At 37.1% G+C, this 24,908-nt stretch overlaps 3 protein-coding genes and 1 pseudogene across 7 annotated transcripts; 3 read left to right on the top strand and 1 right to left on the bottom strand.

The window, feature by feature from the left end:
- Positions 1-284: 284 nt before the first annotated feature.
- On the bottom strand, positions 285-19,458 carry LOC114732662 (NEDD8-specific protease 1). Of its 2 annotated transcripts, XM_028919996.1 has the most exons (3): positions 19,447-19,458; positions 2,535-2,657; positions 285-1,258 (listed from the first exon to the last, which is right to left on the bottom strand). In XM_028919996.1, the coding sequence occupies exon 3, from the start codon at positions 1,231-1,233 to the stop codon at positions 547-549; it is 687 nt and encodes a 228-aa protein (XP_028775829.1). In that variant the 5' UTR covers positions 1,234-1,258; positions 2,535-2,657; positions 19,447-19,458; the 3' UTR covers positions 285-546. The 2 variants fall into 2 exon arrangements, with proteins under 2 accessions (XP_028775829.1, XP_028775828.1); XM_028919995.1 differs by lacking the exon at positions 19,447-19,458 and having other exon boundaries at positions 2,535-2,739.
- Positions 4,717-14,095, top strand: LOC114732659 (V-type proton ATPase subunit a1). 2 transcript variants are annotated; one of them, XM_028919987.1, is made up of 18 exons: positions 4,719-5,131; positions 6,619-6,663; positions 6,952-7,074; positions 7,225-7,332; positions 7,720-7,836; positions 7,960-8,133; positions 8,341-8,478; positions 9,003-9,110; positions 9,256-9,363; positions 9,453-9,601; positions 9,960-10,113; positions 10,361-10,521; positions 11,294-11,500; positions 11,589-11,772; positions 11,870-11,953; positions 12,158-12,357; positions 12,448-12,507; positions 13,338-14,095. In XM_028919987.1, exons 1-18 carry the CDS (start codon positions 4,991-4,993, stop codon positions 13,540-13,542), a joined length of 2,466 nt encoding a protein of 821 aa, XP_028775820.1. In that variant the 5' UTR covers positions 4,719-4,990; the 3' UTR covers positions 13,543-14,095. The 2 variants fall into 2 exon arrangements, with proteins under 2 accessions (XP_028775821.1, XP_028775820.1); XM_028919988.1 differs by lacking the exons at positions 12,448-12,507; positions 13,338-14,095 and having other exon boundaries at positions 4,717-5,131; positions 11,854-11,953; positions 12,158-12,308.
- LOC114732661 (mitogen-activated protein kinase 3) lies at positions 15,791-24,728 on the top strand. Of its 3 annotated transcripts, none has more exons than XM_028919993.1 (7): positions 15,791-15,820; positions 21,300-21,506; positions 21,658-21,787; positions 22,186-22,323; positions 22,412-22,744; positions 22,943-23,126; positions 24,176-24,728. In XM_028919993.1, exons 2-7 carry the CDS (start codon positions 21,352-21,354, stop codon positions 24,343-24,345), a joined length of 1,110 nt encoding a protein of 369 aa, XP_028775826.1. In that variant the 5' UTR covers positions 15,791-15,820; positions 21,300-21,351; the 3' UTR covers positions 24,346-24,728. The 3 variants fall into 3 exon arrangements, with proteins under 3 accessions (XP_028775826.1, XP_028775825.1, XP_028775824.1); XM_028919992.1 differs by having other exon boundaries at positions 15,792-15,820; positions 21,296-21,506; XM_028919991.1 differs by lacking the exon at positions 15,791-15,820 and having other exon boundaries at positions 21,117-21,506.
- On the top strand, positions 16,459-18,593 carry LOC114732663 (L-ascorbate peroxidase 1, cytosolic-like; annotated as a pseudogene).
- Positions 24,729-24,908: the final 180 nt, after the last annotated feature.

Here is a 24,908-nt window from a genome sequence, read left to right as displayed (position 1 = left end):
TTAAACCGGAAAGAGTATAGTATTGAGTGTACAGTAGCAGTAACAGCTAACAAGCCACACAATTCTCAGATATGTCTTGCAATAGCACGTTTCTCAGTATCCCTTCCCTCCCAATATTCTGCAGCCAGTCCGCTTTAGGGGGAGATATTCTGCGTTCAGATAAACATTCTTTTTTTTTTTTTTTTCCTCGGTTAATTTAATGAAGCAGATGCAAAGAGGCGTCTCAAATACTAGCAGCAGCACCTACCTGCAAAGCTTGGCTTAAAGCACCCAACTCAAGATGATTAAGCTTATTAAATGTCCAATTAATACTAGCATTTGATTAACAATCAAATAACAAATATTTATTTGATTAAAATTTCATCCATGGGCAATGAAGGCAAATAATAATCTAAATTCACCCAAAAAGACTGCAATATTACAATAAAATAATATCGGCTACACATCTAAAAAGGAGATCCGAATATTTCCCTTCCATCCTAAATCGGAGGAAGCTCGGGCTGAGATTGAAAAATTTCGAGCACGAACACAATTCTTATTCAGCTTTCACTGTCTTGCCATTATATCTCTGATCAGGGCCAAGATCTCACTTCGCATTTCAGCAACAAAAGAAGGAGTGACCTGCTCCTTTACAGCAGAAAACCAGAGACTTTCTCTCTCAGTATTTTCATTATTTACATGCCAACTACATATCACTCTCGCTATGGCTGTAACATATAAGCCACAATCATAGCCATTCACTTGCTTGGGTGAATCAGGACATTCTAGAAATTTGGCCTTGCACGCAGAGTTGGAGAGTCCCATGTATACCACAACAGCATTGTATAGCTGCGTAGCAGGCTCTTTATTCATGCTCATTGTGCTATCATGGTGAACAAAGAGATTAGCATTTCTGTAATATGCAAGCAAGCTCCAATGGGAACCTCCCTCAGCTTGGCTAACATCATCATTGTCATTGATCGGAAATATAACTAGTGTCTTATCGGTCAAATGAAGGGGCTCTAAGAAATCTTTTAAAGCCTCAATGACAGGGCATTTCATTATCCAGAATGCAATGGATGGTGGAACCAGCAGGATGTCCTGAGAAGGATAGCATGAAGAAAGATAACTGAAATAGAATTCAATAATTCGATCATTAAGAAAATATGGACCACTAAGGATGTCTAGATCTGAACGCCTAAGCACAACATCATTGTAGCTGAGAATCTTCTCGTCTGCGTATAATTTGCTCATTTTGTGTACAAACCAGCTTGTTAACCTGATAAAAACAGACATGGATGTATCTTGGATGAGCACAAAACACTAGTAAAAAAATAGGCATGCATTCCACAATTAAGCAGACTTTTGTTCTCCCGTGTTAATAATCCCTGCATATACTACTTTCTCAAGTTCAATATAGCTCAAGTTTTCGATCAGGTTAGAAAAAATACGAGAAAAAGAAGTAGAAGTTCTATTCATGTCATCAATTTGTCACTGAAAAGTGAAAATCAATCATCATCGTCAATATCAATATATCTGTAGAAGGTGCAGGAAGCCATAATGTTCATAAGCTATAAACAGTGCAACTCATTGTAGATTTCATACAAATGCACAGAACCCTCCTCTAGGTTCTCAAATCCCCTCCCGCCAAGTTCTATAGCCTAAGGTTGGGACATAAAGTTGCTCTGCACAGAAATCCAAGAGCAATATCTTTGTGAGAACTGCCAAAAACCCTCATTTTCCCCAACCAGTTTGGTGCATGACCAAACAATTATGTCCTTGTGGCTGCAGCAAAGTTAAGGTGCTTTCAGATTAAACGAGGTTGCAGAAAAAGGATGGTTTGTCGGTATTTATAGACAAAATTTACAAAAAATCTGACAGAAATCTGACCCAATTTGATTGAATCTACGGTGATTCCAACTCTCCCTGTGCCGTCAAGTTAAAATCTGAATATAAAAAATTTTACATGTCCCTTGCGACTAAAGAAAATTTGATAGAATCTACAGTGATTCCAACTCTCCCAGCGCCATCAAGTTAAAACTGAATACAAGAAATCTTACATGTCCCTTACGACTAAGAAACTATATGGTTCATCTCTATCCCAACTTGTATCTGATGAAAATTCATATCTCAGTCTATTCTGATTACTGTCGATTACAAATAAACACGATCAGTCTCAACTTTATCCATGTTTATTGCAGAATGGATAACGCGTATAAGCATTTAAGCAGCAGTAAAAGTTTTTCTTTAAGAAGATTGGCTCCCGTCTGGACATAGGCGGACTTATATTATCATTGCTCCCACTAAGATCTTTGAAATATGTACAGTTGATATCATGCCCTTTTAAATTTTGTTCCAGACGCTTTAATGAAGATGCCTTACTAAGTCAATTGATCCAGGCAACTCCTCCAAGACACTGAAGAATGACAGTGATAACACTCTTGCAATGATCTTCCAATTAACTAAAAAGTAAAAAAACAAAACGCTTCCGACGCAGGGTTGACAACCACGCAGAGAGCAATTCAAATCTAGATTCAAAGTCCTAGGGTTTGTACCTTTTTCAATACTTGCCGGAGAACAACCACGCAGGGCTACCAGCAGTAGACAGCGTCCGACGATGAGCTCGACTTACTGAGGAATGCTTGCTCGGCGACTGTCTGCTCCTCCCACCGGATATGCTTTGCTGGGTTAGCTTAACCGCGGGAGGGACACATGGCGCGACGCACGCAAAATTTGGACGGATTTGGATCGTCAACTGAGCTCCGCTTCAACCGACAAATATTACTCCCTCCGTTTCGTTTTATAAGATACAATTAACTAAATCATACTCCTCCGGTCCTTAATATAGGACCCAATTATTGAGTTGGTTTTGGTCCTAAATATAAGTCCCATTTATCATATTTATCAATTTCTCTAAATTACCCTATAAATACTCCCTCAACCATAATCAAATAGAAAAGGGAGAGGAGTATTAAAAGATGATTAGTATTTAGGAAAAATATGTCACTTTTCTTATAATTAACTAACTACCTAACTTATCTAATCAAATTAGTTAAATGGGTCTTACATAAGGACCGGAGGAGTATTATTCAAAAAATTAGTTAAAATTAGTTAGATGTAAAAATATAAAAGAGTATAACATTTTTGCTAACAATACCTTATTTATGTGGAAGAGAGATAATGTGTGGAAGAGAGAATGAATGAGAATTAAATACAATTATATAAGTAATATGAGTAATTAAATAAGGATAAAATAGAAAATTAACACACAAAATTTGAGACAACCTATAAGTGTCTCTTATAATAAGGAACATGATATACTTTACAATTGTCTCTTATAATAAAAAACAGAGAGGTAATTATTAAACGGTGATTTAGTGCATTTTAGTGCTCTAATCTGAATTTTGTATATTTCATGGATATTTATTTACTCTTTTTTCTTTTCATAACTATCATTTTTTTTTTTTTTAAAAAAGCATTCTCCGAGGTAATATCGTACTTCAAGATTTTTTTTGGTTCATGGACCTGAATGGCACCAAAACCTTTCTATTGAGCAATTCTCTCCGTTTCCCTTCATTAACTCAAAACAAGGTCGTTTCTTTCTCTCCACTAATTAGCTTGTATTTCCGCCCACTTGATGCAGCAATAAGGTTTTATGAGGTTCTGATTTTATCTTAAATAAAAATGAAAAAACTCAATCAAACATTTAAAAAAAATAAAAAGAAGAAGCTTCTCATTGCGGTGATGTCATTTCTTCTACTACCTAAATACAAACTCGGAAAATGGATGCTGTAGAAGCTAGTGGGCTTCCAATTTGAACCTTAAGGGGGTGAGTCTTCCAAGGTTTTTCATCCGGAGAGGAAGAAGACTCTTTTTTCTTTTTTTGTCAAATAACTGATTGGTTTTTTTTCCCCCCAAAATGACACGATTGCATTACTGCTTAAATTATAAAACGCTGTGTTTTATATAAATAAAGGCTAAATGGAGAGGATTTGTAATGGAGAGTTTTCATATGCTAATGCTAGCTTAGCTGTTTTTTTTTTTTTTAATTTTTGGGCTACGAGAAAGCTAGCTTAGCCGTTAAGCCTAACGCAATGGCATTTTTTCCCAAGAGCCTAACGCAATAGGTAATACGCAGAATATATTTTATGCGTGAAAATATATAAAATATATTCTTAAGCGTCGTGGAAGCATCACTCTCCAATAAGTAAGTGGAATGGAAGCATTCAACGGCGAATGAATCTCATATAAAACAAAATACTTTGGATGGCTTATCAATAACTTATAATTCCTATTGTGAAATGGACAAGAAACTTTCTTGACTTCGTATAATTAAATAATTGAGTGCCACAAAAAAAAATTGAGCTTTAATTTTTCTTTCTGAATCGGAATTAATCTCAAATAAAAATAATGGTTATATTAATAATTTATCTCGACGTTCGTTCATTGTCAGAAATAAATGGAAAACTTGATTTTTGTCGGTTAAGGTATTTTGGATATTAGTATCTTTATTAATAAACAATCACTAATTTTACAAACAATGGAACTGATTGCAGATAATAAAATTTCCTCCTCCAATTAATATTTTCAACTTTTGTTTTGACTTTTATTTTTAATTTGATATTTTAAATAATTTTCCTTTAATGCTAGTCAATGCAATTTGGCCAGTTCATTCATTTTTCCTCTTTTGTGATGTTCGGACACAGTATATAACGAGAAACAGGTGGCCATGTTATGGAAGACGAACCTATTGTGTCATTGGAGCACCATATGACTAAGCCGTAACAGTGAAGGTTCGCCAGCTTGGGAATTTTACTCGCGCAGAGTTATTATTATTATTATTTTTCTATATCCTCATACTTTTCCATCAGACTTTCTGAGACTTCCTATGAATTTTCCGATTCTAATGACCGTCGAGTCTCCAAGATAACGTATCATAGCGCCGACGCGCGGGAGACGGTTTCAGATCTGAAGCGAAGATCTGATCCATTTTCTGATTTTTCCCGGGAAAATGGATTACATCGACAACTTACCGCCGATGGATCTGATGCGCTCCGAGAAAATGACCTTCGTTCAACTGATCATGCCGGTCGAGTCCGCTCATCGAGCTATCTCTTATTTGGGCGAACTTGGCCTCCTCCAATTCCGAGATGTAAGTTCCTCGTCAGATCCGAACTTGTTTCCTGCTGATTATGTCATTTTTGGCGCCTTTCATTCTTGTTTTTGCTTGCTTATTCCTCATCTTTTTTCGCAAGAGAGTTTAAGCATATCTTGGAGTTCTTGCTATTGTTTAAGTTTGAATATGAGTTTCGGCTTTTCGGTTGGGGATGGTTGTCTTGGTTTCTCTTGAGTTGACAACGGGCCTCAAGGAATGATGGGATGTCAGCATTGTGTAATTTAACGTTGAACTTAAATTCACTGGGATCCAATGCTTGTGTAGTGTGGATTTGACGATGACCGAAGGCCTCTTTTTTGTAGTTTATCTGGCTTAACTGCTGGACCTTTCATGCGATATGCAAACTGATCCAACATTTGAGTGATTTTATTTTCGCTTAAATTTTCTTTAAACATTGAATCTAATCATGGTTTGAGAGGTGCAAATTTAACAGAATTATGGTTGCATAAGTTCAGTTTCAGTCATCAGTTTTTACTTGGTCAGCCATGTTATCTTTGATAATAGTCTCTCAGGTTATGGAGACTTCCTGTGCTCGTTGACGGTGGTTAACATCTTATCTCAGTGAGTCACTGGTTCAGATATGAGGACTGTGGTTTAAGTTTCAATCAACTAGGTTTGATGCTGCCTATTCAATGACTTGGATCGTGCTTTGTCGTACTTGCATCCATTCAGTTCTGCTAGGCCAGTGTTAAAATCCTGTCGACTAAATTCATTGGAAGTCAAGATTGTGTCAATGCATACGCTACTAATGTTGGGCTTGGCTAATCCCACTGATAATTTAGGACAAATTGGGCTAGTATATCTAACCATCAGTGATGTCAAGAGAATTTTTTCTAAGCATTGTTTATACCATACTATATATATGTATATATGCCATTACGCCTTAAAAGTTAGGTCTTGTGGGTTTTTATCCTTATAAAAACCTTGACCTGAGAAATGGTAGAAGAAAGTTATGGCTACTGGTATTTAAAGTTTAAAATTCTTCCAATCTTTCATTTCCAAATTAAAAAAAAAAAGTGGATTGATGTGCAAGACAATGGCTACTTATAACTACTTTTGCACCTTCTCAAGTAAATTATTCATGATCGTATGGGAGAAAATTTATCAGCAGGTGCTTAATTATGTGAGACGACATGCAGAAATATTGATGGAGTCCAATGCACTTGAGATATGGACCTTTCTGTATCTCCCATACATTGGCAACTGATAAACTAAAAGTGGAGATGTTATTTGAAAATTTGAATGTTATATTTGGAGCAGCTTATTCAACTCTGTTTCTCTCTATGAGTTTGTCGGAAGGGTATCTGGAAACACATGAAGTTTGTCAAAGCTTTTACTTTTGCTATCATGCGTAGGAATCTCAGTAATATTTGCTGTTCAAAATTTCCAGATATGATGTGATTGGATTATAGTCTGTTTTGATCTTTGATAATGCATTTCTGATGGACATTCTTTTTTGGTAGTTGAACGATGATAAAAGCCCCTTCCAAAGAACCTTTGCTAATCAGGTAATTTTCATGCTCTAATTAGATATCCTTTGTGTTCTAAATGCCGCAGTTTATGGCCTTATTATTGAACTATTGTTAAATAATGACTGGTTAGCGTTATATAGAGTTAAAAGAGACTATGAGATGCATGTAGTCAATGTTTATTTAGACTGAACACACTGCAGTCTAAAATCAATAGTTATGATTTATATTATTAAAAAAAAAGGAGTAGTTATAATGCGTGAGAGTAATTTCAAAGTTGATTTTGTTTCATTATTGCTGATATTAAATGCATTTTTTTCATGGCAGGTAAAGCGGTGTGCAGAAATGTCAAGAAAGCTACGGTTCTTCAAGGATCAACTCAATAAAGCTGGTCTGATGTGTTCTCCTTCCCTTACCTTGCAACCTGATATTGAGCTAGAGGAATTAGAGGTTCCTTTCTATCTTACTGCTTTTCTCTTTCAGATACGATGGATCACCAAGGCTTTCCGTAAATTTGGTGGTTAGTGATCAGCTATTTTAGACTATTTCCTTTTCTCCTGAAGCTGACATATGTTATCTGTTGGATTTTTCTTGTATCAGATACAGCTTGCTGAACATGAACATGAGCTAAATGAAATGAACTCTAATAGTGAGAAACTTCAGCAGTCATATAATGAGCTCCTGGAGTTCAAGATTGTATTGCAAAAGGTAAAAATTTCAATGCTAGCTTGTTCTTTAAAGGCTTGTTTGGAATGGTTTATAAGCAAGCTTTTCAATCATGATTTATGGCATGAGGTAAGTATGTGAGGGAAGTTTTGCATCGGCTTATGTGAAAATGCTTATAAGCACTTATCCATTGCAGATCCTAACAAGCCCTATTTCTTTTTGGAAAGCATTGGCCTTTTTGATCATTACTAACTGTCAGTATTTTGTTTCTTTTATCCTTTTTTTTTTCCTTCAATAATACTGGTTTTAATGCGTTAAGTCACATAGAGATATGGTTCTTTGTTCTTCATGTATTAATGCACTCCTATTATTTTAGCACAAAATGCTTTCTAGTTTATGTAGGATAATAATTCTGTGGGAAAATTTCAGGCATGTGGTTTTCTTGCATCGAGTCATAGCCATGCTGCTATAGAGGAGAGAGAACTGGAGGAGCATGTATACTCCAATAATGATGCTTATGTTGAGAGTGCATCTTTGCTTGAACAGGTCACTCTTATGTCCTCAACCATCCTAGATATTTTTCCCTTTCGAGAAATGTGTATTCTGTTTCTAGTTACACAAACTCATTTTGTCTTTTGACTATGCTATGTTGAATTTTTTGTTTGACAGGAAACAAGGCCTGGATCTTCAAATCAATCTGGTTTAAGATTTATCAGCGGGATAGTTTGTAAACCTAAAGTTCTCAGGTTTGAAAGGATGCTGTTTCGTGCTACAAGAGGCAATATGCTTTTCAACCAGGCACCAGCTGATGAACAAATCATGGATCCTGTTTCAACAGAGATGGTTTTCTTCTTTCCTATTATTTCATCAGTTTTAAAAAGCCCGACTAGTTGGCCATGCTTTTTTTGTGGGGGGCTGGGGAGGAAAAACCTTATGACAGATAGTTAATATAACTTAATATTACCATGATCTCTTTTGGCCCTAATTTGATTTCTCCGTCAATGCATTTTCTATGTTCTTTGACCTTGATTCTTGAACTGTCCCTTTCAGGTTGAGAAAACAGTGTTTGTTGTATTTTTCTCTGGGGAGCAGGCACGAACAAAGATTCTGAAAATTTGTGAGGCATTTGGTGCAAATTGTTACCCTGTGCCTGAAGATATACATAAACACAGGCAAATAACGAGGGAGGTAAGTATGCTCATGTGGTGGTTGACCTCCTTTCTTTTGGAAGCTTAAGCTTAGGAAAAAATTATTTCTGGCATTTTCAATTGTGCTGGATTCTCCCATGTTTTACTTCAATATATGCCCTCTTTTATTAAAGCAAAGGTGCAGAAGTGTGCTTCGGATATGATTGGGTTTATTTGGGAAAGCATTGTGTAAGAGAAAGGAAAAATCGCAAATTCTCAGTTACATATTTTGAAATTTCACTTTATTCTGGGTTATGGGTTGTCCTGAATTCTTTCCAACATTTTGTGATGGTTACCTAACCTGACTTCAAATATTTAGGCTTCCGATTACTTTTTTCGCACTCCAAGAGACTTTGTTTGGATTTTCTCTCTTTTGAGGTTCTTTCCCAGCAAGTAGTGTCCTAATCAATTGATTTAAGTCTACTATTGCTTGTCCTCTATGTTTCTGAAAGAGCTTTATACGTTATCATTGGTGACTGTAAACTGTATGGCTTGTGGCTGAAAAAGTTTAGATTTTTGTGACAGGTTTCATCACGCCTTGTCGACTTAGAAGCAACTTTGGATGCTGGTATTAGGCACAGGAATAAGGCCCTTGCTTCCATAGGGGGTCACTTAGCAAAATGGATAAATATGGTAAAATATGGTGTGCCCTCCTGCGCATATTTTCTTATCATATATTTGCTTGTAACTTCAAACTGATTTCAACAAGTAAACTATTTTATGCATGCGAGAGATAGTTAATATGAAATAATAGCTTTTATTACTAATCTTTTCCCAGGTAAGAAGAGAGAAGGCTGTGTATGATACGCTCAACATGCTTAATTTTGACGTCACAAAAAAATGCCTAGTTGGAGAGGGATGGTGCCCCATATTTGCTAAAACACAGGTTATGTTAACTCCTTATGTTTGAGTATTGAAAACATTTGACTGTTCATTTATATTCTCAAAAAAAGATTGTATCTATTGATTTGACAGATCCAGGAGGCACTGCATCGTGCAACTTTTGATAGTAATTCTCAAGTTGGCATAATCTTTCATCCGATGGATGCAGTGGAATTGCCGCCTACTTATTTTAGAACCAACCGCTTTACCAGTGCTTTCCAGGAAATTGTTGATGCATATGGGTGAGCCGAATATCTGCAGTATTTAGTTGCATCAACGTGACCACCTTAAAGTCTTGAAATTAGTTTTGGGATTACCTGCTAGTGCATGAACTAGCAATTCTTTCCTGCTCTTTATATGCTTCTAAACTTGTCTTTCTATTTGATGCGTATCTGAGAGCACATAAAACTTCATAAGCTGTTTGGTTGTATGAAACTCTTGTAACATCCTTGCTTTATACAGGTTTCCATCATTAATTGGTTCAAGGTTATATCATGGCTGAAATAAACTATTGACTTCTAAGCTAATATTTCTGAAGTTTGCAGCCACGATAACTGCTAAGATTCATGATGGTCTCTGTTTTTTTTTCTTTTTTGGCAGTGTTGCAAGATATCAGGAAGCAAACCCTTCAGTTTATACTGTAATTACATTCCCATTTCTTTTTGCTGTGATGTTTGGGGACTGGGGTCATGGAATCTGCCTGTTGATAGGAGCATTATTTCTGATAGCACGTGAAAGCAAGCTCAGCACACAGGTAGTTTCATTCTGGCGATGCCATTACTTAAGTAAATAATATAAATTCTCACAAAATAATATTACTACTAAAACAGGTTTGTAATATGATATAGTATGTCTTTGATGAAGAAAAGCCAATATGAGATGCCAGAAATCTTATATTCTTTTGCAGTCTTACTAATAGTAGGGTCATCATAATCATTTGTCTTTTGATCTGCTTTGTCATGCATTCAAACACTGTTTATTCAATAATTTGATTCTTCCAGAAACTTGGAAGCTTTATGGAGATGCTATTTGGAGGGCGCTATGTGCTTCTTTTGATGGCACTGTTTTCAATCTACTGTGGGCTAGTCTACAATGAATTCTTCTCTGTTCCTTTTCACATTTTTGGTAGATCTGCTTATGATTGCCGAGATACTTCGTGCAGGTGTTCTTTTATCCTTTTCCAGTCTTTATTCTTTGCGCCAGTTAGGTGTTTTTGATTCTGCTATTAAGATATTTGGTGCATTACGTGTTCGTGCTTAACATGTCTCAGTAATTTCTCATGTTGCTACGTTCATTTAACATTTCTAGGCTTCAATGGAACTTATAAATGGTTGGAACCTCTGCCTTTTTCTTTTTTGGTGGTGCATGCTATTTAATGTGAACCTGAGTTGATATGATACATGATAATTAAATAATTTTTTCTTCACAACAAATGTTGATAAAATTGTTTTTGAACTCATAAATTATGAAAAGGATCTTTGAGCTTGACCCCATCAGATGTATTTGTTGATGGTTCCAAGATGGTTGCCTTGACCTATATCATGCTCAAATGTGTGTTTATTGATAGTTTTTATGAAAGACTGTCGAAAGATGTATTAGATGATTTCAATAGCTTCTATGTTTGTAGATTCCCTATATGTAGAAGCTGTTGTTACACTGTTGTATGACCTCACCCAGAATTAAGCGTTTTTAAGATTACTGCAGTGGCTTTTGTTTGAACTGATTCACCTTTGCCTTGAGATTCCTATGGGGTTCATGTGATTCATCTCTCACATTTGCTCTTCACTACGTTGCTGTCTGTTTAAATTCTTTCTTTCAAACTGTTCTGAACTTTGGGCTTATCTTGGCTAAGCATGTCTGGCTTGAAAAGTTTTCCTTGGAAAGGTTTATCCTTGGTGCTATATAATTTTTCATCATTCTTCTTGTCTGATCAGGGATGCACATACTGCTGGCTTAGTCAAATACCATGGTACATACCCATTTGGTGTGGATCCCAGCTGGCGAGGAAGTCGATCAGAATTGGCTTTTCTGAACTCACTCAAGATGAAGATGTCCATTCTTTTGGGAGTGGCACAGATGAACGTAGGAATTATATTAAGTTATTTCAATGCTCGTTTCTTTGGTAACTCAGTGGATATAAGGTATCCCTCTCTTTTGCCCAGCACCTGCTCAATTTCTTTGCCGTCATTTAAGTAAATCGTCTAAGCTTATTCTCCATATTGTTGTTAGGTACCAGTTTGTGCCACAGATGATTTTCCTTAACAGTCTGTTTGGGTATCTTTCCCTTCTCATTATCGTTAAGTGGTGTACTGGGTCTCAGGCAGACCTCTATCATGTAATGATTTACATGTTTTTAAGTCCCACTGACAATCTTGGTGAGAATCAGTTGTTCTGGGGCCAAAGGCTTCTTCAGGTTTGCTCATGATTCTTTTCTCCATTTTTTCTCATTAAATTAGTGTTGTACTGATTCCTGGTCGTCGTCATTCTGAATTAGAGATCATCGTGTACAGATTGTGTTATTGCTGTTGGCTGTAGTTGCAGTTCCTTGGATGCTCTTTCCAAAACCTTTTATATTAAAGAAGCTTCAGACAGAGGTAGCGCCTTTCCCTTCCTCGCATATGATTTCTCTCGCTTGAAAGTAGCAAGTCTAGTCACTAATTTTTTAATTAAAAGCGCATATATCCACACATGTATCCCTATTGGTTCAAATTCATCTTCCTTAACAGTTAACAATGAGATGGTGATTCTCGAGGTGTTTTGAAAGATTACTAATCATTTATCTTCATTACATCATGCAGAGATATCAAGGACATGCTTATGATAGGCTAAATACATCTGAGATGGATCTTGAGGCGGAACCAGATTCTGCTAGGGCTAGGCAGCACCCCGAGGAATTCAATTTTAGTGAGGTCTTTGTTCACCAAATGATCCACTCCATTGAGTTTGTTCTTGGTGCAGTTTCAAACACAGCATCATACCTTAGACTCTGGGCATTAAGGTTTGGTCAACCATGATATTCCCTCATTGCTGGTATTTCCTACATTCTATATTGTGGTCCCTTGGTTAATACTTGTTATCACTATTGCAGCTTGGCTCACTCAGAACTTTCCACTGTTTTCTATGAAAAAGTCCTCCTTCTTGCTTGGGGGTAAGTTGAATCCTGTCATTTGGCTTCCTGTTTTTCATGCACCATCAATGTCTTCATTGAGAAATGGTTACTTCATTGTTATTATTTCATATTTTGGCATGCATTCAGCAGCCCTTCATGGAAAGTGGTTTGCCTATAATTAAACTCGGGTGCAATGTGATTCTATTCAGGGTTTTCCAGGAAATCATGCAATTAATAAAATTTGTTTTCTGTAATCCAGAGTTTGCAAGATGATTCCAAATCATGATTTTAATGATAAAGTCTTTCCACTTTCTTGTTTTGAACTGTTGTCGATATGTTTAGCTTGGGGTGACAGATATATCCTCTCATGAGATTCCGGGAATTTGTTTGCATGACAATTGACGTAGGACCAAGCTAGTTCTCATTCACGTAGCTTTGCTGTATTGATGCATTTTCTTGTGAAATGGAAGCTGACATTCTGCTTTGACATGATCTGCTGAATTTTTCCTGTTAAGTTGGCCCGTTTCAACTTCATGAGATGGTAGTATGATTAAAGCCTTAATCTTCTTACGGATGGGATTGGGTATGAGTTGCTTAGTTTCTGGTTTATGTCTTTTCCCCCCCTTTGGGGTCAATTGGTCTGTAATAGTTTATTGAATTGCGTTATGGTTTAATTTATTGGTGGCAGAGTTGATATTTTGTGTGATGATATCATTTTAATCAATTCAAATGCTATTCAGTTTTAATGAGTGTGGCTTCTAAGGGAGTAGATATGAAGACAATATCATGGTTCTGAACGTCTGATTTTCAGATTCTTATTTGTTAGATTCTTTCTTAGTTAAAGACATGACTAATTGCAATCATAACAGGTATGACAATCTGGTTATTCGGTTAGTGGGCTTAGCTGTTTTCTCCTTTGCAACTGCCTTTATACTACTCATGATGGAGACGCTGAGTGCTTTCCTACATGCCCTGCGTCTTCACTGGGTAGAATTTCAAAATAAATTCTACCATGGGGATGGCTATAAGTTCAGACCCTTTTCCTTTGCCTCATTAGCAGAGGATGATGATTGATCCAATCATGCCTGATTTTCCCGGCAAAAAATATACAGAAAGACGCGGGACTACTCAAATTTGTAGAAGGAGCACTAAATGAGAATTCATAGGTAGTAATTTCGTCACTGGGCTTGCTTGTTGCTATGCATATGCTGCTTGATACTGACCTATCGACCAAAAATTCTGGCTCGTGTTCCCGTGGCTTATGCTTGTATGAAAGATTGCTGCCAACCCTCATGGAAGGCATGTGTCACAATATTTTGCTTTTGATTTTTCCCTTCGTAGAATATTGAGAGGAGTAAAGGCAATGTTTAGGCTAATTTTTTGTAGAGGAGCGGGGGATTCATCATAGAATGTAGCTATTGAATTTTGTTCGGGGTCACACACCTATACACGCAATGTAGCGCGGGTTTTGCTGGGAATTAGTCTTTTTTTTCCCTCGAGTACTTTTTTTTTTTTGTAATCATCAATGATAGATAACAACCCTTACGGTCCCATTCTTTTGTATTGACTAATCGAAGCAAAATATTGAAGTTGAATAATGCCATCTCTTTCTCGAGTTTATACTTTATAGCACGAAAAATGGCGAGTCGGCATTTTGCCTTTACGGGCTCAATTCATTTTAATGACTTTATCGGAACTTAAGCCCAAGACACAATTTTAGTATGCGTTCTGCTATACTTGAATTATCGGAATGGCTTTTGCAATGTGTTGGTAATAATTTGTAAATTTGTTGTTAGTAGTTGCTGGAGGGATAAAATAGCATCTAATATCTTAATGTTATACCATGCATTTAATACCTTGATGTTTTTTTTTTTAATACTTGTAACATCCGAACTTTATTTGTAGTACATCTAATACAGTAAATTATAAATAAGATCAGATTAAAGTGTTGGATGCAACTTAAAAATTAACATCAAAGTGTTGGATGCTATTAAAAAATAATTTGGTGTAGTTTTTAGTTCATTAAAACAAAATTACCAATAATAGGGATTATTCTTATCGAACGTTTGATTCACGACTCAGGTCATGATCTTGCTAATTGACTATTGCTCTTTCACCTGACATTGAGGCTTTTCCCTTGTATTAAAGGAATGGGCTGTTCATTGTTCTTAACGAATCTATTCACAAAGCAATGGCACCTGGAAAAAAGAAGTAAAATCAAATTAAGTGCTCAGATTTTCAATTTTTTCTAGTACTATATAAATATAAATGTTATGCATTTACAACCTGCTTGTTACTATATTATATGTGTTTTAATGTTGTTCCTCTTAGAACTATATTCTTGTTCGGCCCCAGATCAAATTTATTAATTTTATCTCTCAGCCAAACTTTTCTGACCATCTAAAGCTGATATTAAATTTATGCATATCATTTAAATAATAAAATTATAAAATTAACTCATTGACTTAAGCAATATTTATTTAATTACCATCAACTTATTTGTAAAATTCAAATTCATAATAACACAAGCTGAACTTCGGAAGGTTTTTCTTGATTTAATATTAAATTTTAGAAAAAAAAATTATGAGGGAAAGAAAAAATTATCAACCGACTTATGATCCAAACCAACGAATTTTAATTTGAATTTTAAAAAAATTCGATTAAGTAATATGATTTATGTTTGGATTAATTTTTACAAAACTTAATTTGTAAAAGTAAAAAAACTGTTTGGATTATTATTAATTAAGCAAGCTTAGTTATAAATTTTATTAAATAAAAAAATATGAATTTACATAATACAATAATTTTAATTCTAAATTATGTTAAGAAGAAAAAGTTAAATTTAGTGAATCAAATATATTTAAAAAAAATTATGAATATAACCATAAGAAGAAGAAGAAAATGAAAACAAGCACCTGAGCTCGACTCCGTTGATCCTTCCTGCCTCCTTTGCCCAATTGATCTAGTCGCCGTTGATTTTTCCTCGACTTCTCCTCGCCTTCGCCGTCGTGGTCCTTAGCCCGACGCCATCTCCGCTGATTCGTGGTGCTCTCCTCAGTTCGTCCCTCGCGTAGCTAGGCCATTCTCTCAGTTCGCGGTGCTCGTCCTTCGTGTGGCTTCTTTCATTATAGTAAACTTTTCCCAAAGCTCTCATCTTGCATCTTCTACATTCATATGCGGACTCTTCCAAAGCTAAGGGTATCATTGTTCTAGTCACGGTTGAACGTGCTCCTTCTTTCATTTGGACGGAGCTACGAAGGAGAGGAGACAAGCTCACCGTTGGCAGAGAGAGTGGGGGAGAAGCGTGAGACAGGGGGAGAAGCCTGAGACAGAATGAGGGAGAAGAGAGAGAATAATATTCTTTTGGCTATCAATCGTTGTGCCTTTAACGGTCCTAGCAGCTCTATTAAATGTCATGAGCACAACAAAAGTCATGAACAGGAGAGGACGGGAAGGTGTGTCTCAAATGGTGAGATTGAAACCAAAATGAGCCCAAACATGCCTAGAATGCTAGAAGCTGAATCTACTGGCTACGTCCCCTAGTTTCCTCAGATACAAGATCTGCATCGCACAAAATGATTGTCGCATTCAGCATTTTCCCTTACAAAGAGGCTAGTTTTGTAATTTTAACAATCGCAAACATATCACTGATTAGACCAACTAATTTCTGTTATGGCCGTAGCCGTATTGTTCCGTAGCGATGCCATCTAATGCCACGGCATCCAATTCTGTTTTCCTGTTTCAACCGGTCACTTGTGGCCTTCTATTCAGAAACATTCCCTTCACCATTCTCTTTTTCGGGCTCATTTGTCCGGTCAATCCGCATGTTTCGATCCATCCTAGCCGTACATTTCCAGATGACAGGTGACCATTAGACCTCGAAGATATCCGACGATTTTCTGTTATCTCAAGCCTCTAGAACTTACTATCACGACCTCACTCCTTGCTCGTGCCTTGCTCCTACTCACTCTTGTGCTAGTTTCTTCTTCCATTTTTCTCACCCTGAAAACCTCCATTGGCTTCTGCGGTTTTTTTTGGCATTTCACTCTTTTCCCTGAATGATACTGAACTTCTCTTTCGCTGGGCTTGTTTTGTATTCTTCATTAACTGTCTGCTACTATCTAATCATCAGTTATCATATCCACATTTCAGTCCCTTCATATATGCAATAGAAACATGGATCATGTGACTGATTTTTCGTTTTCTGCAGAATCTTAGCCATGGCCAAGACTTACCCAAATGTCACTCCTGATTTACCAAAATACTGTCAGGAGGCCCGGGGTAAGATTGGTGCTCTGATCAAAGAGAAGCAATGTGCTCCGATCATGCTCCGTTTAGCGTATGCATCTGCTCTTGTATATGAAACTTAATTCATGTTCTGGATTATCAGTGTCGCTTGATTTACGTAGCGTTTTGTCTATTGGACTTTCCATGTAGATGGCACTCTGTAGGGACCGATGACGTGAAGACGAAGACTGGTGACCCCTTCGGAGCCATTAAGCTTGAAGAGGAATGCAAACATAATGCTAACAATGGCCTTGACATAGCTATTAATCTGTTGGCAGACATTAAGAAGGAGTTCGCCAATTTGACTTTTGTTGATTTCTACAAGGTATGCGATATTCTTCATGCACAGGCCTCGCACCCACGCATTAGTACTAATTCGTACTTCATGAGATATGATCGTGATCGTGACTCCTTTCTGGCGGAACAGTATTCTACCTTTTTATGTATGTATATTGACATTTGCATATTTGTGATCGTGAAATAGTTGGCTGGGGTTGTTGCCGTTGACGTTTCTGGTGGGCCTAAAATTCCGTTCCCCCCAGGAAGAGAGGTGTGGCCCGTTTTCGGTCGCTCATCTCAGCATCATATATGATAGTGCAGCACTGCTAATGTGAAACAACTTGTCTTAGTGTTGACTTGCTTCTCTTTTGGTTAGGACTACGCGGCTGGGTGAAGGTGCTTCGCTCAATTGGTTTACTTTTCTAAATTTGTCCAATGTTTATTCTGAATTCATTTTTGATAACATTATCTTCTCTTTTGAAGAGTAAAGAAATCTCCAATTCTCTTTTCAAATTACCGAGCTAGTCTTTGGCGGCATGGCCAAGGCTTTAGGCAATGACTTTCTTCTGGATGCAGATGTAGGCATTCATCTTCAGTTTTCCAAGCATAATCACAACCATATGACTAAGACTTGTCTTATTTCCTTACTAAGATCTTTTTTTATTTATTTTGTGTCCGATGAATATTTTGCATTGTACTGTATCGCCATTTTTCTTTTGGGTAAAATTATGGCATTTTCGAAGGCTAACACCTGTCCTCTCTTAATATATAGGACAAGTCAGAACCATCTCCAGAAGACCGCTTGCCTAATGCAGCACAAGGTAAGTACTCTAAACTCGAGAACGGTTCAGAAACACTACAGCTGATAAATGGGGGGTTAATCATTGTACGTTATTTTTGTAGGTTGTGACCATTTGAGGCAAGTATTCATTACCCAAATGGGGCCTAGTGATAAAGATATCGTTGCTCTCTCTGGTGGTCACACCCTTGGATGTTCACATTGCCGGCTATGATTGCTGAAGTTGTATATTATACATCTGCTTAACTCAGAAGTTTCCTTGCTACGTTGTGCGATTCTTATTTATTCCACTACTAATCATTCTTCCAAGGAAGGTGCCACAAAGAGCGTTCTGGATTTGAGGGCGCATGGACCCATAACCCTCTCGTATTTGACAACTCATACTTCAAGTGAGTTTTTTTCCTATTGCTGCAAGTTAATTGACGGATGAGATGCCCAGCTGTGTATTTATTTCTTACAGATTCCTTATATTGTAGGGAATTCTTGACGAGGAGAGACTGATGGCCTCCTGCAACTGCCAACTGATAAGGCACTTCTGACTGGCCCTGCGTTCTGCCCTTTCGTTGAGAAATATGCTAACGTATGTATGATCATTATCTTTTCCACAATACCATGGTTTGAGCTTGACAAATTGGAAGGCTGAAAAATGATATTCATATCAAGTCACCTAAACCAAAGGATTTTCCTCTCTTATCAGGATCAAGATGCTTTCTTTGCTGATTATACTAAGTCTCATCTAAAGCTCTCTGAGCTTGGATAAGTTGACAAAGATTGATTATAAATTGCCTAATGATATTAGGTTCAGGAAGCTGCTTTGACTTCTGTATTGATCGCAAACTTGACGATAAACTTGAAACATTGTGTCGCAGGTTTGCTGAAGCCTAACAAATGAGACAAAGGAAGTGCTGCTGGTACTCAGATACTATGGCAAAGGATCAAGAGTGCTGTCATGGGGGCACCGGGGGCATGAGTCCTTCATGCTTTCTTCTTAACTTCTTCACAGACTCTTTTTTCAAGACAAATGTGGTTGTTCCATCTTGGTTCTGGGCATGATGAATGGAAGCTTGCTGGCTTTCCTTGGTGTTTATCCTTTGCTAGACATCATATGTAATGATTGTGTAGCTATTCTGATCCATTGTTTAAAGACAGAGCCAAAGTTTATTCAAGTGATCAAATTTGGAACTTTGCTTGGTGGAAATGTCAGCGGATTGCTCAAATGAAGGGATAAGTTTAATGACACGAGGCCTGAGTGATAGTGAATTGAGCTAAAAGAGAAAGCCCAAAGATGCAACTAAAAAGAAGTGTGAAGCTAGGGTTCGGAGAGAGATAATCACATTTCCATGTATGTATACCTTACCAACAGCTACAAAATGCTAAGCCCGCACTATTTCCACTATATATCATAAATTTCTTCATTAATTCTCAATCTAGACAATCTTATGCAATCAACTATGGTTGATCATAGTTCACCCTTGTCTTCTCCCATCACACATAACCCTCAACAGTTGTTTCAAAAAACCTGCCCACTGTCCCGTCTTCACCTACTGATACCACCCCTACATCTTCTACCGGCATCTCTTTAGTGTCAGCAGTCATTTCTTCACATTAAATACCTAACCCAGAAACATATATCCCATGCCGAGAGTACAGTGAAAGTAGAGAAAGAGAAATGAAATATATATACTGAATAGAGGTGGAATATACATCCTTTAAGTACTTAATGTTAGAAGGGAAATGGAAAAAAGAGTTGACATTCTTGTTCCTGCCTTCCTAAAGAGGAATGTCTACCGGACTGTGTATTGACATTTATATGATTATAAGTTTTGATATGATGATATCAAATATTAAGATCCAAATCGTTTTAATAGCATCTTGTCATCCTATGGGATTTGGGATTTTTACTTCAGAAAGGAAGCTGAAAATTAAGTGAGTCGCTACAACTTTTTAATTATTTATTAAAATAAACCTTAGTTTCCTACTTCATTTTAATTATTTATATAATAACAGAGCAGGACTATTAAAATGAGGAATTGCTAAATTTTATGCGACATTGCCCTTTGACTATGCCAGGTTTTTGACTGATCCAAGTTTTGACATTTCTGTAAGCAGCCAGTTACGTTACTTCTTGACCGGACCCAAATTTGGACTTGGTAAAATATTGACTCCTCACATGCATTCCAACTAAAACGACAAATTCCGCCTATTGATATTTTTTTCAGCCCCTTGCCAACTTTTATCTTGGGTCGACCTTGCAGATTTAGAGTGCAATATTTTATGTATTATTTATTCAATTACTTAATACAATTTGACCGGAATTAATTTTCTCTCGTTCGTGCGAGTGTTGACATTGCCCTGATGATGCCCCAAGACTGCAAGAAGAGGCGTTTCATTGAAGAAGCGACAAGTTTCCAGAGCTAAGCTCTCTGTCCCCCCCCCCCCCCCCCCAAAAAAAAAAAAAAAGACTAGCTGACGGAGAAGCATCAAATGCTTGACTCGCAGAAACCAAAGAAATTAAAGCCATTTAAGGATAGATTTATTTTGTTCACATACGTGGCTTAAAATTTGTCATTACACAAACTAATGAAAAATTTTATACGCTGGCACTTTGGACGTATTTTCAAAAATTTGTTTGGTACAAAAATATTTTCAAATTTCAACATGTGGTGGTGGTTTAATTGTTGATGCTTTTTACAGTAGTTTCATGATTGATGTTGTTGCAACCGAAATTAATACGTCTTCTCATAGCTTATCACGCTCTTCTACAAAGCTATTAATTGAAAGAAAGCTGGTCAAATATGGCTAATTAACAATAAGAGAAATGTCTCCATACAATAAAAAAAATTTCCTAAAGTAATACTACCTCCTATTTTAAATATAAAATCGACGGGACGTAGTATTATAATCTATATAAATTATTAAATCAGTTGTAAAGATTTTCAATTCGTATATGTTCATTCAGATGACACAAATGGCATGTAGCAAGCCAGGTATATATGTGATTTTCTGGGGGGGGAAATGTAATATGTTTTTTCAACAAAAAAAATTGCTTGACTTAAACGCAAAAGGCTCCAGCATGTTTTTTTTCTTTATTATTCAAATTTTTAATAAGATAAAATGAGATGGCATGGCTGACGGCTTACAAAGTCTAAAGCTTCCCGATAAACAATATGATAGACAGTTGAAATAATTGAACAAACATGGACCGTTGATGAGAGGCGGCTATAATATGAGCCTTCCGATTACTTTCTCCTCCAAGCGCGTTCCTGGATTTTCTTCTCGCGCGTTTTCGCGTCGTCTTCGTTGCATCTACTTCGAACTCAGCTGCAAGACCAGGCAAACACTACGACTCTCCTATCATCATATTTAAGATCTTCTTCTACTCACTCAACAGACCATCTTCTTCTTCTTCTTCCTTATTCACACTTCCCACGTAGAGAGGGGGGGCCGGTGTTGAAAGATTTTGAGTGAGAGGGAGAGATTAAAAGCTTCTTGTGCAGTAGTTCGTGAGTGAAAGAAAAATGGTGGATCCGAACCACGGCGCAGATTTTCCGGCTGTTTCGACTCACGGAGGGCAGTTTATTCAGTATAACATATTCGGAAACCTCTTCGAAGTTTCAGCGAAGTACAGGCCTCCTATTATGCCAATTGGCCGCGGTGCATATGGAATCGTCTGGTACTCCTTCGTTCATCACATGTTCCCCTCATCTTTTCCTTGTGCCATGTGTTTTGTTTTGTTTGACTTTCCATACATTGGATCTTTTAAAATGCTGGGCAGTATTATTAGTTACTGAAAAGTTAGTTATTATGTTCATGTGGTGATGAAGCTCGCTGCTGAATACGGAGACTAACGAATCGGTGGCTGTTAAGAAGATAGCGAACGCTTTTGACAATCTCATGGACGCTAAGCGCACGCTCCGTGAGATCAAGCTTCTTCGGCATTTGGATCATGAAAATGTGAGTATCTCTTTCTGGCAAGTCAATTCAGGTATGGCGTATGATTGGCGTCTATCTTGTTGTCTGCTGCTATGTTTCGCTCTCTGGAAATCGTATAATAAATTACTTATTTATGTTTCCCACTTTTGATTGATGTGAATGGTTAATTTTGAGTGAGCTTGTAGCGATATAGATGTCCATAATAAATAGTAAAATTTGGTACGGTGTTTAACTCCTATTGTCGACAATGGTCGGCCATGACTTTCTGATTTGAGAAACCCATGTTATAAGATCTTAAAAGCCTTTTACCAAATTACTTGCCAGATATCATTAGAGGAATATGATGCCTCATCGTAATATCCTCTAATTTTCTCCCCTTTTGGGACTTGAAAGTTAGTTCTAAAATCTGTGCATCACAGGTAATTGCTCTGAGAGACGTGATTCCACCACCCCTGCGTAGAGAGTTTACCGATGTCTACATGGCCATGGAACTCATGGATACTGATCTTCACCACATCATCCGCTCAAATCAAATTCTCTCGGAAGAGCACTGCCAAGTGAGTGCTGTTTTCCCCCAAGTATCGTAATTGTCTTCTCCGCAGTATATCGCTCTAATATATTGCTGATGATTGGATGCTCTTGCAGTACTTCTTGTATCAGATTCTTCGTGGGCTAAAGTATATACATTCTGCAAATATCATCCATAGAGATTTGAAGCCAAGTAACCTTTTGCTGAATGCAAACTGTGATTTGAAGATATGCGATTTTGGCCTCGCACGAACGACTTTGGAAAATGATTTTATGACAGAATATGTAGTCACTAGATGGTATAGGGCTCCTGAATTGTTATTGAACTCCTCAGATTACACCTCTGCGATAGATGTGTGGTCTGTAGGTTGCATCTTCATGGAGCTGATGAATAAAAAGCCTCTATTTCCTGGCAAGGATCATGTACATCAGATGCGCCTATTGACTGAGGTGAGATGATAAAATACATGTATCTTGGCTACCGCATACTGACATAAAATAGCATATGATATTCATCTAAGGGACTCATATAGTTTGAGAATCATATATTTCAAGTTATTTAAAGACGCTAGATACAAATACAATCAATAATTTACTTGTATATAATGTAATTTCTGGATGCATGCTTACCCTGGTTATTCTCTGTAGCTTCTCGGCACGCCAACTGAGGCTGACATTGGATTAGTGAAAAATGAGGATGCAAGAAGGTATATCCGACAACTACCCCAATATCCTCGCCAATCTTTAGCAAGGGTTTTCCCTCATGTTCATCCCTTAGCCATTGATCTCATTGATAGAATGTTGACCATTGACCCTACACGAAGAATTACAGGTAATTTTCTTATTACTTATCACCCATTTATGCTTTTTAGTTGCTAGATAAAAATCATTCAGGTTCGTATTTAGCATCATGGCAGCTGCATTAGAATGGGAAATCTTGGATTTTTGGATCAATTTAGAGGCTGCATTCATGCTTTTTTTTACATTCATTTGTAAGTGACATAAATTTTTGGATGCAGTCTTCTGATATAGTCATGTCCCTCGTTCCTCAAATCTTGCACTCGTTGAGGGTTATCAATTGTTGGCACTTGGCATTTGACCAACTTACCCCACTCATGGCTTTCCTTTTATTCCAATTACACTTAATATTACTTGGTAGAAGTGCCGCCCTTGTAATGTATAAGTATCGCTAGCTTCAATCTGCTTAATACAATGACGATAACGGATGTGGGATATTACAGAGCATGAAAAGGAGAGTGAAAAGAATCATTTATGGAGGATGGGAAAGAGGAATAAAAACGAATTGCACTTGAGCGTCACTTATATTATGCTACTACTTTGAACTTAGTGGACTTCCTTTTGTTTTCTTGCTTTAAAAGAAGCAATAGGATTAGCATTAGAAACTATAATGCCAAGATGTGATATGAACACTAGAAACATTCCACGGTTAAAACGTAAAGAGAAATATGCATGAAACGATGTTGATTCTGACATCCCCTCAGGTAACTCCTCAGTTTTTAGCGCAATTTGTGATCTTGGAACTTTGGAAGTTAAAAAGTAGTAGGCGTAGGGGATTTCTGTGATACCAAGATTGTCAATAGTGGGTTCCAATACGACTTTGTGTTTTTGAATAGTAGTAAATTTTACTCAAAACATGCACAGGAAGTTGCTGAACTGGACTTTCTGTTTCCTTAGTTGTTTGATTGTAGCATTAGTCTATTCCACATATAACATGAGGATTGAAACAGAGGAATTGTAAAGAAGAGATTGACTGACATTGTGTATCAAGTCACGTTCTATTTCATTTTTACCGGGAAAAAAAAACTGCCGAGGTGTATAATTGGTGGGAATTTTCATTTCGATCTGTTTTATGACGTGCAGTTGAAGAAGCGTTAGCGCATCCATATCTTGCTAAGCTGCATGATGCGGCTGATGAGCCAGTCTGCGCCGAGCCATTCAACTTTGATTTTGAGCAAAATCCCTTGGAAGAAGAGCAAATAAAAAATATGATCTACGAGGAGGCATTGGCATTTAATCCATTTCACGTATAAAGCAAATGCACAAGGCATATGAAATTTAGTGTGGGGTGGAAGAACCTATGAACTGCGACATTGTCATCCGCAAAGTTCACGGCAATGGAATTTTCGGAGGAGGAATCATGTCGAGATGACCGAGCAAATTGCTAGGAAATCCTGTTCCATATGTTTTATTTTTGCACCAGTGAGTGCACATCTACTGTAAAATAGCTCTTTGTAATGATAATTTCCACTCTAACTTTGTGTATTCAATTAAGCTGGGTTTTTTAATTCAATGAATATTTCAGTTGCATATGTGATTTGTGTTGTAACATTTTTAATCCCTCAACAGACAGCTTTTTGGCCATGTAACACAGTGTAGTGGACGAATTCGGGAAGTAAAATTTCTTCCTCAAGTTTATTGCACGTGGATCAGTCATGAGCATAAATTTATGTGGTAAATCTCAAGTTTCACGGAGTTGTAACTTGTAAAAATTTATTTCAAATAGTTTATAAGTAGTTTTTTTATCATAATTTTTCACTTTGACTTGTATGAAAACACTTTTAAGCACTTATGAACCGGAGATACAAACAAGAAA

Source organism: Neltuma alba, unplaced genomic scaffold (genome assembly GCF_004799145.2).
Source record: "Neltuma alba isolate B1F8T4 unplaced genomic scaffold, ASM479914v2 tig00012922_pilon, whole genome shotgun sequence".
NCBI lineage: Eukaryota > Viridiplantae > Streptophyta > Magnoliopsida > Fabales > Fabaceae > Neltuma > Neltuma alba.
Note: the sequence above shows the minus strand (reverse complement) of the source record. Positions and strands in the feature narration are given on the sequence as shown.